Genomic DNA, 20387 nt, shown 5'->3' with positions numbered 1-20387 from the left:
TCTGCCTTTATCGCTGGCAGGTTCGTTTGAGCTTTCATTCCCCACTGAAAACATTCATTCAACAGGTGAGTCGAGTGGCTTGGCGCCAACCTAAAGGGCACAGTTCCATAAAGACTGTGTTCCCCCTCCCAAAAAAATTTGCAGAATCGTACTTCTCAGGGATGGGACATTTCAAGAAAGGCGGCTCAAGCCACTGAACTCACTTGACTTTCTACCTTACAGCAACCACAGTCCGCGGCAAACCTTTATTTTTCTTTGCTGCTGCTTGTGGGGAAGAATAATTTAATGGTTTTATCCTTATAGTAGCCTCATATTCCTCTTTTCCGCCCACTAGTGTCATAGAGATGATCTGGGTGTGATCCACTCTGCCCCAGCATCGGTAAGGGGTCAGGTTAGATTACCTTTATGGTCGTTCGTAGACCTATAATTGCTGAATCCTGTAATCTTTCTTCAAATGCCACTTAAAATCAGTAGCTCTGAGGTGGCTTTAAATGCCAGCTATTCTCTGTTGTTTCGTGTTGTAAAATCTTCATGATAAAAGAAGGAGAGAGAGTCTTCCTCAGATTTCTTAAATAACACCCTTCTATTGAGTTCTAGATGCTAACGATACTCCATCATGCTTTCTTCTTATTTCCTCCACTCTTAAGAATGACAGATTCTGGTTTGGTTGATCTGCTCCACCTCCTCCATTAGCAGTTTTTAATTAGGGTGGCCATATGAAATGAAGCCTCTTGTACAAAGCAAATTAATCAATTAATTAATTCTTCCATCTATCCATCCATTCATTCCATTTTTATACTGGACCCATCTGGCTACCAAGGCCACATTGGGCGGTTGACAGCAAAACAGGTAGCAATAACCCGTTGAATAATAATAACCACAAAAACATAGTAACAATAGAGAAATTAAGTAAACATATCAGTCCATTCAATTAAAGAAAGGAGGAGAAGCCCAGTCCTTTGGTTCACCATTGACACAACCCTTACTTTGCATGCAAAAAACTTCGATTCCTAGCCATCTCTTGCTAAACAAGATGATACAGGTGGACAACAGCCTGATGCAGAATAAAATAATGTTCATCATCGTTTCCTTCGATAAAGCTTTGGGTGTAGGAACATCAGCACATGGTGCCTCTTTAGCTCATCCTTTTTAAGGCCAGGCTCTGAAAACTGATTTCTTGAATGCAAGAAGCAATTAGAAAGAGTTCCTCAGAGCATATATAAAGGGTTTCCCCCTTGCCCGTTAGCAGTGGCCACTTGCGAATTCTTGCACTGGGGGTTGCAGGGTTAAGGGACGCCAGACGGGAAGACCTGGCTTTCCTCCCTCAGAAATGCACACGACTACTCAAATAAGCGAAGCGGTGGGACTGGCCACAATTCCCTTTTTTAATCGCGTTTTTAGAAGCCTCTCGAGGCACGATTTGGCAAAAACTGGGTTGGAGGGCGTTCTCAAGTGGTTCTGGGTTTCGTCATTGGTTCCCGTCTTCTCCTAATTTAAGTCCAGATTGGTATCTTCCACGAAGAAAGCATTTTAGTTTTTATGAACACCTACATGTTCCACTCCCCCCTCCTCCCCTATACACACCCCTTCATTTCCCGAGGCTGCTGGGATAAATGAGATATCTGGTAATTACAGTGGTATCTAATTTTGTTGTGTTTCTCCCTCCTCCTCTCTCCGTCTCTCTCTCTCTCTCTTTCTCCTTGTGGAGCCATTGAGCCAAACTGGTATTTTTTGTGCCTCCCAGTTTTAAGTAAATAAATAAACCCATCTTCCAACTTTCAACATCCACAACATTGACTCTCTCTCTCTCTCTTCAGCCCAACCCACAGAGGCTGAGGCAAGCAATAAGTTTATCACGGGCCTTAAAAGTAGTTTTCCACGCAGGCTACATCCCTCCTGGGCGTTGGGAAATGTCGTCTTTAAAAATTCATACTTCCACATTAGTTATGGCGGTTGCAACATTTAGGGACCGACGAGCCTCTCATCTCCATATACGATTGCAAAATGTGAACAGGAAGCTGAATGTCAGATGCTGAATGCAGGCTGACCTGGAGGGGAGGGAAAAAAACACTCTGTCCCTTCCCGGACGCCGTACAAAACCGGACAGCGTGTGAGGCCACGCTGCCACACAAGCCGTAAGGAACCCGTGGGATTAATCAACCGACGTTTTTAATCACCGGTTAAAATTTGCAGCCTGTTCGTCTACTAGCTGATGGATGGAAGGCTCGATGATCAAGAGATTTGAAAACAAAGCATACTTGGCTTTGGTGTGTCTTGAGATGTGAACGATTCACAAGACTTGACTAGGGAGAGAGAGAGAGAGAGGACCACCAAAGGACGAGAGCCTGCCTAAGCAAGGCCTCTGATCATTTTTGGGGTCTCTGTTGATGGACACCCCACCAAAATGTTGACCTACAGGGTCGCTCCAGGTGGCATGCTTCTACCCAGTCCTCCTGATTATATCCACTCTTGTCAACTGGACCCTCAAGGACACCAGCAGAATTGGAGTCTGGAGTAGGAAGATCTCCCTGCAGTAGCATGCTCTGAGCAGGATCAGGTCCGTTTGCGTGTGTCTGTGTCTCCCAGGGCAAGATGTTTGGCTGCTCGAATTGGAACAGCAAATCGCCATTAACACCAAGTCAAGCATCTTGACATGGAGGCATCTCTCCCCTCCATTCCGTATGTGGGTTTCGGTTGGGTGCTCTCCAGTTTCCATCATCTGCATACCACCTCAAGTGATTTTGGCACCTGAGGCCAAAAACTTCCACACGCACCTCTTCCTTCTCTTCTGCCTGGGTGGTTCAAAATAAAAGCAAAAAACGAGAGCCGTGAAGGGGACAAACTCTTGGCTTCCTTTTGAGGGACGATGACTCCAAAAATCTGCTGCCTCCCATGGATGCTTCGGTCTGCCCAATGGTGGGGCCGGCCCTCACCGCTATGGAGATTCAGCCCTAACGAGATGACATCATCTGTTGTTCTGCCCGTAGAGAAGCAAACGGGCAACCCATCAGCTAGGAAATTCTTGGGGCGTTGATCTGACGTCTGAGATTTAATTTTCTCTCTCTTTTTCGGAGGCTGACGTTTGATGTCCTGGTAGATTTGGAGACCACCCCATTTCCATCTTTGGCAAGGCCGCCCTTTGCGTTTTCTAGGAATTGCTACCCAGTTTCCTCTTCACCTTCTTTTCCCTCAGCCATACACACACATACACACGCTCCGCTCCTTCTGTTTTTTCCCCCCTTGTAGGTTCTCTCTCTTCTCCCGTCTTCTGAGTCTTTTAGTTGCGTCTGGTGCTCTTTTTGAATTCTTCCCTGGTGTTATTTCCCAGGGGGAAATGGTAAACAAGCTCCTTATCTGGATGTTTGTGGGTTGAGGCAACTCCTTCTGGCAGATGTTTTCACCAGGGCTAGAAGCATGACATCCTTTTCTTCTCCCGTGGAAAAAGAGGAAGGACTGTTCCAAATCAGCAAGGTTTTGTCTTCAGGCGAATGTTCGCTTTCGGTCATCGTCACCCCTCTGACGGGTCTGAATTAATTTCGGTCCCAAGTGCGTCTTTCTCCTGCTGTAAAAGGTTGCTCCACATCTTTCCCCTTGCATGGGAAAGGACGCTGTGAACGGGATCTTCCCTGATTTCTAAGGGCACTTGCAAACTCAGAAAATTGGGCCTGATCCGTCCAGGTCAGAGAGAAGCAGCCAGAAAAGGGAATCTTTCCAAACACTTATGAATAAATCATTCCAGGTTCTCCCCCCCCCTTTAATTGCGCTTCCCCCTAAGCGAAAGCTTTTAAAAGCTCGTGAGACAATGAGCTCTAAGGTAGCCGTGGCGTCTTGAGAACCTCTAATGCGCTTCAGGTGGAGCACATCTGCGCACAGGTGTCGCAGAACGCACATGTGAAGGTTCGACATGTGACCGTAAATCCACCTTCCTGTTCAGCCCACAACAGCTTTTAAAAACTGGTTTCCTGCCCATTGAAAAACCACATTACATTAATTCTCTCCCATGCGCACAAGTGTTGCGAAGGGTAGGTGGGGGAAAAAAGGGAGAAAAGGTAGCGTCTCTTCCAAAAATCTCTTTTAAAGGCTCTTTTTTGGGCAGGTTTGGGTTCTCTTTGGGATTTTTGGCCTGAGATCTTGTGGAAATTATAACAACTGTGACTGGTGATTTTCGGCAAAATGTTCCTTCCTTCGTTCCTTCGTTCCTTCGTTCCTTCGTACCTACCTACCTACCTACCTACCTACCTACCTACCTACCTACCTTCCTTCCTTCCTACCTACCTACCTACCTACCTTCCTACCTACCTTCCTTCCTTCCTTCCTTCCTTCCTTCCTTCTTTCTTTCTTTCTTTCTTTCTTTTTCTTTCTTTCTTTCTTTCTTTCTTTCTTTCTTTCTTTCTTTCTTTCTTTCTTTCTTTCTTTCTGCCTTCCTTCCTTCCTTCCTTCCTTCCTTCCTTCCTTCCTTCCTTCCTTCCTTCCTTCTTTCTTTCTTTCTTTCTTTCTTTCTTTCTTTCTTTCTTTCTTTCTTTCTTTCTTTCTTTCTTTCTTTCTTTCTCCCTCCCTCCCTCCCTCCCTCCCTCCCTCCCTCCCTCCCTCCCTCCCTCCCTTCCTTCCTTCCTTCCTTCCTTCCTTCCTTCCTTTTGTGTTCTTCTCTTTTTCTTCCCCTTGTTTGGGATTAAATATAACTGCTGATGTGCCTGGTAAATCTCAGCTTTCTCCTTTTATTAAAATCGACAGTTCCGTGTCCTGGAGCCAGAAAAAGGCTCAGCTGTCTTTGCCGAGCCGTCTCTGAAGAATTCTCTGCTTACGACGTTGAAATTCCCGATAAAAATTATAGTAGCAAATAATGGAACGCTCCTAATCAGACTTGGCAAAGATGTTGCCGGTGTGACCTTCGCCGGCCCATCCGTGGGAACGCTCACACTCTGCTCGTCCTTTCTCCCGTTGGGGGGGGGGGCTGCCGGTGGCAGTTGAGTGCCCGAGGGGCACCCTGTCCTGTGGGCACCTCCCCCTCCTCATAATTAACATGTGGCAATGCTTGATTGCACCGCCGTTGCTCATTTCGGCGGGACTTCGGCAGGAAAAACTTGTTGCTTGTTATGGGCCAGCATAGATGGTGCCCTCTTTGTTAATTGGCGCCTCGGTGTGTGGCATTTTTGGATTTATGTCTTTGGCTGGTGTAGAAAGGAGAGGCCGAAAAGACGAGAGATGTGCTCGCAGGTTGGTCGGTCAGGTGAGCGTGCTCAGCCGTGCGCCGGAGGGGAGAAGGCGGCCCAACGGCTGAACGACCACCGTTGGCGTCCAAGGATCCTCTTCCTTCTTAAGAGTTGACTGGTGGCGGTCCTTGGTCTAAGGCGGCCAGTTAAATGGCGGCTGAACCGCATGGGCAGGCAGTAAAGAATGGAACCTATGCCTCTCCAGGTTTGTTATTCTCTCTGATCTCCAGATGCTGTTGGAGCCAATGGGTCAGCTGTTTCTACCGTGCCCTCTCCGTCACATCCAGATATCCTTGAAACATCTGGCCAGCAGTGGCAGGACCAGAAGCCAGATTGTACAGCCCTTCCCTTTTAACCCAACCAAGAGACGTTTCTCTCTTTTTTCATGGTCCAATTCGGTTTTCAACAGAGGCATTTCTGCTCACCTGAGGAATCTGTGAGCCCCTTTTGGTCCTGCTGATTTATTTCCAGTTCTCCCCCCCCCCCCATGAAGGTACGAATCCAGAAACCTCATGCAGCCCATGTCACGTTGAGGGAAAGCACCATTTTGGAGCAAAGTCGGGCGGATTTCAACATACGCTTTCCCTTTTCTTCAGTGCAAAACGGTGGCGGCTTCAGCCTCCATGTTATTTTATTTATTCGCAAACTGCCTACCAACTATTCCGGAGTAGATGTCGTACCCGGAATAAAAATTTAAAAAAAAAGAGCGCCATTTACATAAAATTATTTTTAAAAGAACGTTGCGATACAATCGTATCAATTTAAGCCAGCAGCCAGGCCTTTGCTGGAAAGCTGAAATATATTTTATCTAAAAGCATGTTGAGAAAGGATTAGCTAAACTCATCCGCCAATCCCTCCAGAGGGAAATTTAATTGGGTGCAACTCCACCCCACCCAGTGCCCTAGTTGTGTGCCCAGGGAATGGAGGCCCAAGAATGCACAAAAAAAAAAATATCTCCATTTTCATGCACACCCGTCAATCGTGCGGGCTCCGTTGAAACCCCATTTTAACTGCCCAGTCCACTGGGCATTCTTTCACCCCACACTGAGCAAGAATGGCAGTTTTGCCTTTCCTGTTTTTTTTTTTTTTAATGTTTTTTCATTTCTTTGGAGGGCGAGGCAAATCATCTCAGCATTTCTCCCGAATTGGTCAATCATCACCTATTGTGTGGAAAGCACGGTGGAAAGGAAAAAAGGACCTTTATTTGTGCTCTACATTTTCCTCCCAGCGTTTCTTCGGCTCTTGGTGTGGTTTCCCCCCCCCCCGCGCATGTGTGCGTGTGTGCACGCGCCCTCTCCCTGCTCTCTCTCTCTCTCTTTGCAACCTTTGTGTGATTCAAGAGCCCCCTTGGAAACCAGAGCAGGAAGGGGGCTTGGTGAAGTGCCATCTTGTCACCTGTGCGAGGCACGCATCTCGCCAAAGAGCGAGAAGGCCCAGCCGCCCGATCGATGTTTCCCGAGCCACTCAAAAAATCAGTCCCCTCTTGTTAAATCAACAGGCAACTGTTCGTGGGGAAACGAGTGCTTTGCCACATAAATCTGTACGGGTTTGTGTGAGGTTCGGCAACAGACGTACAGAGGGCTGTGTGCAACCGGAGGGGAGGAAGCTGGAAGGGCCGAGGTTTGGAGAGAGGCGCTGGGAGATGCTGGACCCTTTTCCCGAATGAAGGGAAGCCGCTACCCCTGACCAGTGCTTCTCTGGGTACCCTTGATGTGGCCCAGAAAACCGAAGACAGGGACTCTGCAATCTGAGCGATGCTTTTTTTTGCCCATGTGAGCTCTGACATTCAAGCGGTATATATACACGGTGAAATTCACATCCCTCCCTCCCCAAAAAGCAAATGTCACTAGTGAAAATTATCTTCCGCTGAACGGTCAACCAACAGGCTTCGGTCGTCCCAGTCTGGACTCTCCAAATCTTCTCGTTCGAGAAACATTTGCTTTCTGCCTGCTAGTACAGTATATACAGTATATTGCAATTTGATGCATTCTGATTATAATTCGTGATTTCCGGTTTTTGGTAGAAGCCCTTGCAATATAGTAAGCAAAGTGAGAGTCTACCGCTCAGGCAACCTGGGTTCAAATCCCTGCTCAGCCATGGAAACTCACTTGCGGGAGGACAAGCAACACTTCCTTCACTGGCTGTAGAGCCAGGGGTTGAGCGTTCGATTCCCTCGTGGTGCTTCCTGGACAGGGGCTGGACTGGATGACCTGCGGGGTCCCTTCCAGCTCCGCCGTTCCGAGATTATTATTATATTACATACCTTGAAAACTCTGTTAAGGCCACTATCCGTTCTTGCAAGTTGATGGTACACAACAACACCACGAGTTCTGATTGTGCATTTTCAGGGGCATATTATTTTGGAGCGCCCTGTGCATAAATGCATCTTTGTTAGGCAGGGAAAACTGATTGATTTGGGATGCCACTGAAAAGGGGGGGGGGGGAAATGGTCCATTATTTCATGTGTGGTTCTGGCGTCACACAGCCAGGGCGGAAAATGCGACATTTGGGTTTTCTGCGCGGAAGGAACGCGGTGTTGCTAGAGAGAAGGCCGGAGAGCTCAGCCCTTACATGGTAGGCCAGAGACGAAGGTAATTTTGCTGACGAGCAGACAAGAGAGAGCTGGTCATGCACTTGTTAATTAGGTCGTGAACAATTTGGAACCGTGCAACGTTCAGAATGTGAGGGAGTGTTGGGCTGGAATTTCAAGGCTAAATGAGGAGGACCGTTTATGAAAAATTGGATACAGTACAAGTCTTCTCTGTGTCTCCTCCCCAACCCGTACGGGCGCAGCGAGACAAATGCCCAAATATCCCTTTGTTTTAGATGCCGCTTTGGACACAAATCTTACGTCGTCTTCTCACATCCTCGGCGGCCTGCCTTGCACACAGAAGTTAAACCCTTGATCGGAGGGAAATTAATCTGAGATATTTTATAGCACAGGGTGCGAATTCCCCGCAACGCCCTCCCTTTAAGGTTGACGGGTCTCTAGACTTGACCCAGGATTTTGAGCTGGGCTGGTTCGATGCTTTCTCGGGGGCTCTGGGGAAGGAATAACGTTTCGGAGGCCGCGGCTAAGTGTTTTTTAATTCCATTTTAGGCTTTGTATTGCCTTTTTGGCTCAGGGAGATCTTTTGCTCTCAGCTCCTCCAGGTTATAACGGGCTGCTCTCCCTGCTAGGCCTCGCTGCTTATCTTTCAGTCTCGAAGGCTTCAAGGAACAGGTCACGCTGTTCCCTTCAGTTTATCAATATGGCCACAAGGTTCTCGAAAGTTCTTTTGTGCACATCTCGGCAAAGAAATGAGTTTTTGACTTAAAAACGAAATGTACCCGAGGCAGCTTTACTTGTGTTGCAGAGCCCACGTTGTACAAAAAAACCTTGTGTTCTCATGTTTTCGTGCCGTTCCCATGTGTTTATTCAGCTTTTCTTCCACCCGAGGAGTCCAGCTGGCTAGCAGAATTAAAACAAGCAGGACCATATCAAAATAATGAAAAGAAAATAACAACAGCAACAAGCAATCAGAAGATGCCATAGGAGTCGAAAAAAATCCAGTAGTAGTAATCAATGCTGAGTGTCTGTTTAAATCAACCAATTTGTCGGTTCTTCCTTTAAGGTCTCCTTGGAGGAACTTACTTTATCTGGCAGTGGAAGAGCCATTCCAGGCCTTCCTAACAATGATTTTCCACAAACATCAGTGCCACTACCGAAAAGGCCCTGTTCCTTGTATCCACCCACCCAGTTTCAGCCAGGGAAGGAATCTGAAGCAACTTCTGAACAGAAAGTGTACAGATATGAAAACAAGAGAGCACGAAGGTAGGGTTGAGCAAAACGTGGATTGGAATATAATATGTGATCTCACAACTGCGGAACTAGAAGGGACCCAATAGATCATCAAGTCTAAAAGGTAAAGGTAAAGGTTCCCCTTGACATTTTTTGTCTAGTCGTGTCTGACTCTAGGGCACAGTGCTCATCCCCGTTTCCAAGCCATAGAGCCAGCGTTTGTCCGAAGACAATCTTCCGTGGTCACATGGCCAGTGCGACTTAGACATGGAATGCCCTTACCTTCCCACTGAGGTGGTCCCTATTTATCTACTTGCATTTGCATGCTTTCGAACTGCTAGGTTGGCGGGAGCTGGGACAAGCGATGGGCACTCACTCCGCCGCGTGGATTCAATCTTACGACTGCGGGTCTTCTTACCCTGCAGCACAGGCTTCTGCAGTTTAGCCCGCAGCGCCACCACGTCCCTTTCATCAAGTCTAGCCCCTGCCAAGAAGGTACCGCAAGGGAATTGAACTCCCAACTTCTGGCTGACTTGCTGAGCTATCAAGCAGTTCTTCTACATGCTGTGGATCAGCAATGCTTGCTCTACAACAATGGCAAGAACATAGTCCCCTGCTTCTAGATCATTTTGTTAGAACCCTCCATATATTTTTATATATCTAGGCGAGCCATTCCAGTAGATGTATAATGGGATGACTCCACCATCCCCTTTAGCTAACATCACTGCATGCACCTCCATCTGCGTTTACCATTTTGCACCATCTGGCTTTCACTGATAGATCTCACCGCTCCAAAAGTAGGTTTCAGAAGCCTGGAAATATACTGTACCTGCTTTACCTAGGGCTGAAGGCATGCAGACTTTATGTAAGTAACAACCTTGTGCTGAGTCTGGAAATAAAACAGGTAACGAATGTAAATCAGCTGGGACCTAGCTCATTGTCTAATATCATCCCAGAGGCTGCAGGCACGACACACTGTCGTTTCCGGCCAACTAAAGATTCCTTGAACCTATCCAGGGCAGCCCCACAGAGAATGCCGCGCAGTAGTCTAGTCCTGAGGCTGCTACAGTTATGATTGGCCGTGGCTCGGTCTTCGTTTGCCAAGAAAGCATAGCTGGCATATCAGTTAGGGCTCATTAAAAAAAACACTTTAATTCTTGTTGCCAGTGGGTCATCGAAAAGAGGAGTGTAGCCCACAGGGGATACATACCTCCAAGCCCGCCCCCCCCCCTTTGAAAACACTACCACTACTTTGGTGGCCCCAAAGTCTGGCAAATGACTCTCGGATGCCCTTGGCAGGCAATTAGACATTTTTATGTAGGGGAGGAGCAGAGCCTGCTTTAGGGTAGAAAAGGCCTGTGCCTTACTTGTTCGCCAGATGCAGCCGATGGGTGTCGGTCCTCCCACGGAACAGCTGGATCTTCCTGTTACCGTTTATTAGGGGCCTGTTGGGTGGCCCACAATTAACACCGAAGGGGTGAACGCTGGGCATGGGGTGGCAGAGTAGCAAGCCAGAGGGTGCTGTACTGACCGTGGTCCCAACATAACCAGCTCATGTCTGTTCACGATGGAAATCGGGGAAGAGAAGAAGGGGATCGGGGTGCCCATTGGAAAGAAATCCTCTACCCATTGACTTAAACAGAGCCCTGAATTCGGATTACTGGCTTGAAAATGGCCCATTTATTTCCACTCTGCAACGGTAGCCGTTCCCCTCCTATCTTAAAACGGGCAGGTGGTGGCCAGGCAAACCAATAATTTGCTTCCAGAATCGATACGGATCTGTGTGCTCGGGTACTTTCAGATCTCGGGACATGGCAGTAAATGTCTTCGCAGAAAGGGTGGTGTAGAGAGTGAAATTACTTTTCCGAGGGGCCAGAAGGGAGGCAGAGCAGAGATGTGGGTCCCCCCCCCTTTTGGGCCAGACTCTTAGCCGGCTTTCCTTCACCCGAGAACTTGGCAGGGTCGGAGCAGTTCACAAAAAGTGACCCTCGTGTTTCTGGGAGCGTGGGCGCCGTAGTCCCAAGGCATCGGAAAGAGCACCAGGTGAAGGAAGGACAACGGTTCAGTGGCTCTCAGGGGGAAGAAAAATGAATAGCATTTGGATCAAGAACTCATGAGGAAAGAGCGCCCCTGTTTTGCCCTACATATATTTTGCAGACATTCAAGGCTTCCAATGAATTAGTAATTCAGGAAAACCATAGAAAACACCATAAACTTCACCAAGAATGCAGTTTTAAAAGGCATGGAAGACCTTTCCAGCAAGCAGGAAGGAAACACAACATTTAAACTTCCTTGGCCGTCTTCATTTTGTGCAACAAAAATAAAAGTTGCCGGGTTCCGAGTTCCGAGAAGATTAGTCTTTGCAGTTCTGGTGACTAGCCCCCCTCTCTCACCAGTCCTGAAGAAGGGCTGCCTAGAACTACATGTGTTCCTGTTGTGCTAGTAGGTGATGAAGATGATGATGGTTTGCATGGTATCCAGGACTCGCTGGGTGTGCCCGTATCCCATGCTCCCCTGACTTTAATAATTATGTAATATGCGAGCTTTTGCAAAGGACAGAGAACTTGGAGTTTGACTCAGATAATGTATCCCCCACCCCACCCGCCACCTCTACTCCCACTTTCTTTTTAAAAGGAAGTCTCACCTTTTTTTAAAAACTGTGGAGATAAGCTTTAGGACATGCAAATTTATGCAAAAAAGTAATTAACTTACACCGTGAAACACAGGTTATGGAGTCTGCTGCTTCTTTGCACAGAAGCTGGCTGTCATAATAAGAGAATTTACACCTCCCTGGTGTCATGTCTGGGGGCAAAACCTGCCTGCTGAGTCTTGTGCGGAAGAGGGTCAGCAGCTGGTGTTTTTTCTAACAAATCCGGCCTTCCGAAGAAGGGGGAGGGGCAGTTGGCCCAATGGCCCAGGGATGCCCCTTGCTTGAATGGAAAGTGCTTGCTTGACCGAGGGCAGTTGGCACTTCACTAAGACAGAGGGGAGGGGAAGGAAGGAAGGAACAGAAAGAAGGAAGGAAGGAAGGAATAGAAGAGAAGGAATAGAAAGAAGGAAGGAATAGAAAAGAAGGAAGGAATAGAAAAAAACAAGGAAGGAAGGAATAGAAAGAAATAAGGACATAAGGAAGTAATTGAAGGAAGGAAAAGAAGTAAAGAAGGAAGGAAGGAATAGAAGAGAAGGAATAGAAAGAAATAAGGAAGGAATAGAAGGAAGGAAAGAAGTAATAGAAAGAAATAAGGAAGGAAGAAATAGAAAGAAAGAAAGAAAGAAAGAAAGAAAGAAAGAAAGAAAGAAAGAAAGAAAGAAAGAAAACATCCCCTATTTTGTGCTTTGTGTTTCTCAGAGGAGTGTTTGGGTCTAGTCCATGTGTTCACTTTCTGATCAGCCAAGGGAGTTTGCCCCTCCGACGTGCTACCTCTTTGCACCTCTTCTATAATGGCAAAGGAAAAAAGGAGACTTCTTTTCTTTTCTTTCCTCCCCACCTCTCCCCAACGGCATGCATTTTCGTTTTGCAAAGTGCTATCATCCCATCCACACCCCTGAGATCATCCTCGCCTCTCAAGATCTGACATGTCCCCCCCCTTCCCACCCCCAGTCCTGCTCCCTGGAGGGCCTTCATCATCAATTTAACCTCTTAAGGACTTAAAACTGCACGGGAAAGGAAAGGAGGGCGCGTCTGAGCCTCGCCACCCAGGCGGCTGACTCCGGCCTTCCCTGAAGACCAGAAAGAAAGGGGCTGTGGAGCTTTGCGGGGCTTGGAATCGCCAAAGGAGAGTCTCCCGGCAATTGGTCCAGTTCACAGTGTTCCTCTTTGGTTACTTCTCTTGGCTTTTTCTCATCTACATCCTTCTCCCCCTTGTGCTGGTCCTTGTTGGGATGACTGTTAGGCTTGTTTGGCATTTAGCCTTGCGTCGAGGGCAGTGGCATAGCTCGGCCTTCTGTCTATTGAGAGGTGAGAAGGAGAAAGCCAACTTGTGGCTCAACGTGGTTCAGTCTATTTAAGGATAGTGCAGGAGGATAACGGACCCTAAACTCAGATAGGAATACCTCTACTGCTTACTTTTTGTGCGTGCCGGTCTGTTGCAGCCATTATGGGACAGAAAGAAGAAGAAGAAGAAGAAGAAGAAGCAGGAAATAGTGGGGAAAAGAGTAACAGGAGGGAAACTGAACCATCTGCCCCGCTATGATCTCTGCTGGTTCAGATCACACACTGTGTACATCACCGCTGGTCCAAACACCGATGAGGGTTCAGGATGCAACTCCTGGTCATTTCAGTGGGGCTTTGTGGATTGCACCCAAAAAAATAAGATCGATTTCACGTTCTCGTTGCTAAATCTGCTCTTGATCTTAAGCGCTCTGGGGTAGGGACTATAATGTCTGGGCTTGGGCATAACTCTCTCTGGCCTCTGGTGGCTTTAAATCCATTTTAACCTGCGTGGAAAAATACAGGCGCTCTAGATTAGGGAAGGAGCGAGGTGAAGCTGGAGGTGCCGAGCGTTTTTGTACGGATCCAGACACATTCCGACACATATCATGACTGCTGGGAAGAGAGAAGATGTTGAGCCGAAGGAGGTGGTAGGGTTAAGGTTGTTTTTTTTTTTTTAGCTTTGGGCTGCCGTGCATGCGTCGGGGGCCCAGCCCTCCCGAAGCCCCACCTTGGCCCATCTGTGTTTTCCATCTGAAGGCTCCGTGGAGTAAGGAAGCGCAACGCAGAGAAATGTTGGGAATGTGGCCGCTGGGAGCTGGGAAGGGAGGCGGGGGAGGTGGTGGTGAGGAGGCAAGTTCGGGCTAGGAAAATCCCCGGAATTTTTGCTCAGGTGTGCGAGAAAAAGGGAGTAGAGAGGGAGGGAGAGAGAAACAGCAAAATAAAGCAAATTTTCGGCTCTTCCCCATTCCTGGCGAAGTGCTGAAACGGTGTTGTGGTCTTGAAATGGTGGGTCAAATTATCCCGGAAGGAGCCAAAACTGACCTTGGGGAGGGGGAAGAGAGGCAGCCTCGTGCAGCCCTCCAGATGTGCTGGACTTTTAACTCCCATCATCCTTAGTCATGTGTCTGGGGAATGATGGGACATGGGGCTGAGCACATCTCGAAAAATAGCCTCGTGTGGTCGTTCCAGACCTTGGGTCTCCAGATGTTCGTGGACGGCAACTCCCAGAAACCTTGGCCAGCACATCTGGTGGTAAAGGCTTCTGGGAGCTGTAGTTCAAGAACATCTGGGTGTCCAAGGCTCTGCTAACCGCTGCTCTGGTGGGTTAGCTGTGTTAGAGTCAGAGTTGCGGGGGCAGGAAACAGATGCTACGGTCCATCGTGAGCACCTCACAGGTGTGTGTGTGTGTGGAGAAACTAGGGTTACTCTGAATCAGGAGATTTGGTTCAGTGAAACAGATTTGTTTTTTGTAGTGGTTCCTTCCCGTATTTTGTATCCTCTGAGGAACTCCATAGTTGTTGTTTTTCCTGCCACTCTACGCACTTATATTCTCATGGTGCCTCCTTGAAGTAGGTTGTACGAAGAGGTGTTTGCAGGCCTCGCCATCACTGGAGTATTGGATTTGAACTCAGGCCTCCCTACTCTAGACTGGACACTATAAACACCGCACCGCATAGAATTTGGGAAGGAGATCGCCAGAAGAGCATTTGGAAAGGATGAGGAGCAGGGCTCGCTTGCTTATGGATTAAATGTATTTATCCCATTTTTACCCCACCTTTCCTCCCATTAGCTCAAAGGCATGCACGCCTGGCTCTCCTCTTCCCTGCTTGGTTGTCGCAACCGTCTTGCGAGGTCGGACGGGCTGGCTAGGACTGGCGCGGAGTCTGAGGCGTGGGGTTGGGGAGCTGGGCGAAGGACTGCACCGCCCTGCTTTTGTGCAGACAGAAAAACAGACCCCCCCCCCAAAAAAAAGCTGCCTTTTGGAAGCAGCTTGTAATGTAGGGTTTGTTTGAGACTCCGGCTTTGGCCCTGTTGGGTGGGTGGGGGCTATAAATGCTTCCCTTGCCCCAGCCAGCGAAAGAGACAACCCTTTCCCCCCCTTCACCTTCCCCCCCCCTCCCAATCGAGACCCTTCTGGGTGCCAGATCCAGGAAAAGCAGGCCAGTGACCTCGTCCCACCCCCTTCCCCCTCTGGTGTTAATCATTGCCAGGAGATGTAAACCTCATGGAGACCCCAAGGCAGGAGCTCAAGAAAAAGAAAAAAAACAACAACTTTAAAAGCTACTCCAGAGCAGCTGAGAGAAAACTGCACTTCTGAGAACCCAGGAGTCCTAGTCCGCCCGCCTCCCCCGCCCCGTACGAGCTTTCTTATTTTCAAACACTTAACGTGCTCCTCTCCAGACTGAGCCCCAGGCGAGCCATCTGAACATCCACAGTAGCCTGGATGTGAGAGGAAGGACTCCACTTACGTGTGTTTGTGCACCCCGGCCCCACAGAATAAATAATAATGGTCTTGGAACCGCCGAGCTGGAAGGGACCCTGTGGGGTCATCCAGTCCAGCCCCTGTCCAGGAAGCACAGTGGGGGAATCAAACTCCCAACTGCTAAGCCAGAACCACCTAAACCACAGAGCTGCCTTGTCGTTCTTAATGATAATCCTAGAATGGCGGAGCTGGGAGGGACCCTGTGGGATCATCTAGTCCAGCCCCTGTCAAGAAAGCACTGTAGGGGAAATCAAACTCCCAACTTCTGGCTGGTCAGCAGCCGGAGACCTAAACCACTAAGCTATTTCCTACTTTAGATGGCAAGCAGCTTGAGGGCAGGGACCGGCTTGTTTCAGCGCATAACACTCTTGATGACAGGGCTGCAGAAATTAAAAGAAATGTCAGCACGGTGTCATGGATGGTTGGCCTTGGACTCGGAAGCAGGAATCTGGTTCTAGTTCTCACTCAACCCCGAAACTCCCTGGGTGGCCCTGGGCTACTCAATACGTTCAACCTGACCTACCTTGCAGGGGGCTTGTGGTGAAGATAATGGAGAGGAACTCCCATAAGTGCTACCTTGAACGCAGAAGATAAATGTTACAGATGACTGGCCTATGCATGTATGAAAGCCACGTCGTCCCCGGTTTTGGTGCTTGAGTTTATTTTAGATGCCAGTGCTTAGTCCATGAAGCATTAACGGCGTCTCTGAGGATGCACAGAATATATATATTTTCTTCCCCAGGAAGTCATTGCAAATAGCTGCACATACCTTCGATCAATGTGCAGGTAAGAGAGAGTATTCCTGGAGAGAAGCCACAGATGTACTGTAGTACTTTTTAAATTATTATTAAGGACAAGAATCATCTCTCTCCACCACAGAAGCTGGCATCTTTGGCAGATTGGAGCCTGTTGCTGCACCCCAAATGCATCTGGATCCCTTCGGGGCCAACCTGGTATGAAAAGCACTGGTCCCTCCCGCCAATGGCAGCTGCATCGCTGCTTGAAATGAGGAAACACCATAGGAAGGAGTCCTCCCCCTTCATCTGTCCTGGGGGGGGGAGGAGTTAATTATTTAATTAAGAGGAGGGTGCTGAGGCAATCACGTTTGTTCTCCCCTGCCTCCCTAGGTGATAGTAATCAGAAAGTGTCTCAGTCCAGCGAGCTGGAACGGGACACAGAGCAAGGCACGGGGTCAACGCAGGTGGAGAGGGGTTTGGGAATCTGTAATCTTTAACTGGCAGAAGAACAATTAAATGTCTGCTCGACCCAGGAACAAGCAAGGGGAAGCGAGAAAGGGACAGGGCGGGTTAATGAATGGGTCATCTGAACAAACAAATGAAATTCTGGAGTTCCCACGCACACAGATGCAGGCGTCCTAGTGCTTTGTTGCTGTTATTTTGCTACGTGCTGTCAAGTCACCTCCGACGGATGGTGGCCCTATGAATGAGGGACCTCCAAAATGTCCCGTTCTCAACGGCCTTGCTCAGCTCTTGCAAACTCAAAAGTTATGGCTTCTTTTAGGGACTCAGTCCATCTCGTATTGGGCCTTCCTCTTTTCCTGCTACCTTTCCCAGCTTTACTCTCTATTCCAGAGAAACCTGCCTTCTCAGGATGTGCCCAAAGTAGGAGAGCCTCAGCTTCAACCTTTTTGCCTCCAGAGAGAGTTCAGGCTTGATCTGACGCAGGATCCACTTGTTCGTCTTCCTGGCCGTCCTGGGTTATCTGCAAAGCTCTCCTCCAGCACCACCTTTCAGATTAATCATTTTTCTTCCTTTCAGCTTTCTTAACTGTCCAGCTTTCACACCCATACGTGGTGACTGGAAACACAAGAGTGTGAATGATCTTCCAGCGACACAACCTTACACTTGATGATCTTTTCTAATTCCTTCGTAGCTGCCCTTCCAAGTCTCCGTCTTCTTCCGATTTCCTTGGGTCTAGTCTCAGTTTGGCTTGATGAATGGAACTTCTACAAAATCTCTTAACTCTTTCAACTGATTCATTCTCAACTCCGAAAGTTGTGTAGTTCTTCTGTAGTCGTTAATATTTTCGTCTTCTCAACATTAATGGTGGTTAGGAGCTAGGCTTCCGGGGTTCTCCAAAGAATACGATCTAGTAAGTAAAGGATTAGAGCATGACGGAGGAGAGGAAGAGCAGCCGGACTGCAACACGTAGATCTGGGGGGGGGGGGGGAAATGGGGTAGGGAATTTGGCATTAAAGCCGAAACGCCAGCCCTTTGCTCTGAGATGGGAGGTGAATGGGCAGAGCTTGGGGGAAAAGGGAGACAGCACTTCCCAGAATCCCCCGGGAACTTGTGGGCATGCTAGCAAAGGGATTATGGGAGCTGCCCCCCCCAAGGAACTTTCTTGAGCTCTGCTCCTGGGCCCCCATGAAGGAGGGGGTGGAGAAGGGTCTCCTGCTTTCTCTCTCTCCCCCCACCTTCCCCGCTTTAGCTCGTTAGCTCCTTTCCTGAGCTGTCACTTTCTATTCCATCTTTTCTCCCCTCTTTCCCCAATTCCAGCTGAGCCCATGACCCCGTTACAAGGCGAGGTGGGGGGGGGAGAGAGTGTGCTATGGAAGAGGAGAGGCAGAAACGGAGGGGCAGGGGGGGTCCTGGGATGGACAAGAAAGAAGAGGAGGGGGGGTCCTTTCTGCTGCAGGGCGAGAAGCCACAGGTCTCGTTTCTAAATGCAAGGGCCCGTTTTCATGGGGGGGGGAGAGAGAAAGGCTCTCCCTCAAGATGCAATTGCATCTGGTTTGAAAGAACGACACCCCCCCCAAGAAACGAGCCCACCATCCCAGGTCCCCCCCCCGCCTGTGCTCATTCAGACTAGAAGGGCCTAGGTGGCCTCCTCCATCACCAGGTGGCGTGCGTTTCCATAGCAACGGTAGGCCTTCTGCCCTGCCTGCCGGAGAGACTTTCTAGGCCTAGTTTGGTTCCAGGCCTAGTTCACTCAAAGTCTCTAGGGCGAGTCCTACTGTCTGAGTACACACACCTTCCATGGGGCCGGGCATGCACATTTGGCTCTTCGTTGGGGTTTTGGGGCTGAATTTGTTTCTATGTGCATCTCTTCTCTCTCTCTCTCTCTCTCTCTCTCTCTCTCTCCTCCCCCCCCCCCAATATTATGATGATTGCCAGCTGCCTGGCGTATTTACTCTGTAGGGGAGGAAATGCAATAAAGGAACCAAATGCATGAAGCTAATGCCAAGGGGGTTGCGTTGGGTAGAAAATAGGGAGTTCGTGCCTAAACGTGCATGTGGTTGTATTTTCTGGGCAAGGAGTTTGTGATCATCAGATTTGTTTTCTACATCATAATATTGCTGTAACTTTATATACGCTTCTCACTCCCTGCTTCTTAAACAAACGTAAATGGGGGTTGGAGGTGGGCGGTTTCTGTGATTGTTTGGCTGATCCAGGTGGCCAGCTCTCTTAAGATAAGGAAGTAAGAAAATATGGGTAAACAGGAAAAAACGCTTAACGAATATAAGCTGGCTCCCAAAGACATTTAGTTAAACTCCAAAGACCTCTCCAGCCTCCTCTAATCTTATTTAATGATTTGTTGGCTACATGTCTTTCTGGACGGATTTCTAACTTGGATGTTAACTATGCTCTGGAGAAAGCTTTTTCCCAATGTGATGGCTGGAAGACGGGCGTGCTTGTGGGATATGAAGGATCAATGGAGAATGAGCTCACATGCATTTTAGTTTTTGCTTTTTTCTTTGCTTTTTTAAACCCTCTGTACCACCTTGTTCATGTGCTAACTTTTCTGTCTTGCCAGGTTTGAACACGTGCATAGACACCCTTGCATTTGGCAACCGTCTTTCCGATTCCCACTGTTGGGCCACGGGCTAAGGTGGTTGTGAGAATCCACCACAGAGATATGGGAAGCAGCTCGTCACTTGGATGTTATTTATTTTTAACGGCGGAAGGAAAGTAAGATTTAGGATAGTTTACTTTTGGGCTGTGTTCCACAGAATCCTCCAGCCGGCTTGGCCAGGGGCTGGTGGATTCTGGGAGGCGTAGTCCAAAAAAAAAAAGGCAAGTTTTCTTACCTTTGTTTGCAATAGAGTAGGAAAGATGTAGCTGCAGGATTTTCTGTTTGGGATGGGGGTGGGGGTCTCCTGATTGCCAGGACACCATGAGAAGGAAAGGCTGTGTCCTGTTTTCTTGGCAAGGGAAGCCGGATTCCTGTATTATCTCAGTTGGCCTGTTTGGGAAAGCAGCAGAGATCCTCAGAAAGGGGGAGACAAGCCTTTAAGATCCAGAACAGAAAGGGCTCCATGTTGCCCCCCCCCCCCGATGGATATAGTACAGGGGTGGGCAATTAATTTCTATAGGGGGGGCCACATTAAAAATCTGAACTGTGTTTGGGGGCTGAAACAACTTTACTTAAAAATACAGTAAAATGAAACAGTGATGTTATAATTGTTTTTATTTTAAACTTGTTAATCTTCACAAATACTAAAGAGGTTTTTTTGCGGTAAAGATAAGCAACTTTAGACAAAAAGCTATAAATGGTTTTGATGTTCAAAACTGTCCACGGGCCGGACAGGAGTGGCTCGCGGGCCGTATGTGGCCCTCAGGCCGCACTTTGCCCAGGTCTGATATAGTACATAGATGGTTAATCATATGTATACTGTACGTGGTTCTAGATTCTCAGGAAGGCAAACCAGAGTATAATGGCCTTTAGCCAGAACAAGGAAAAGCTATATTCTTTTTTTTCCTTCCCCCCCCCCCAATCAGGTTTGAAAAACAGGATTTTTTTGTTACTTCTCGGGATGTTAAAAAGTTTCTTTTGTCATTTCTTTTGGTGGAAGCACTTTGATCATCCTGGTGGGCAGAAAAGCAATACACAAGGCTATAAGTAAATAAGCAAACAAAAGGACATAACCCCTATGAAAATGCTTTTAAAATGCTCTTTAAAAGTAACTTTTAAAAAGTAACCAGAGGGTTATGTGTTGCTTTGAAAAAGGAACTTTAT

At 48.1% G+C, this 20387-nt stretch overlaps 1 protein-coding gene across 3 annotated transcripts in view; it reads left to right on the top strand.

Annotated features, from left to right (window-relative positions):
- The window catches only part of EFNB3 (ephrin B3), a 51178-nt gene that overhangs the window by 7783 nt on the left and 23008 nt on the right, over nucleotides 1–20387 (top strand). The window contains exons 1-2 of one of the 3 annotated variants that reach the window (XM_072977164.2): nucleotides 18452–18848; nucleotides 19185–19339. The exons of the other annotated variants lie outside the window; for them this stretch is intronic. Coding sequence (XP_072833265.1) covers nucleotides 19287–19339 — 53 coding nt within the window. The 5' untranslated portion in view covers nucleotides 18452–18848; nucleotides 19185–19286. Of the gene's footprint in view, nucleotides 1–18451; nucleotides 18849–19184; nucleotides 19340–20387 lie in introns of those variants that run through there. 3 annotated transcript variants of the gene reach the window in all.

Source organism: Pogona vitticeps, chromosome 6, assembly GCF_051106095.1.
Source record: "Pogona vitticeps strain Pit_001003342236 chromosome 6, PviZW2.1, whole genome shotgun sequence".
NCBI classification, from domain to species: domain Eukaryota; kingdom Metazoa; phylum Chordata; class Lepidosauria; order Squamata; family Agamidae; genus Pogona; species Pogona vitticeps.
Note: the sequence above shows the minus strand (reverse complement) of the source record. Positions and strands in the feature narration are given on the sequence as shown.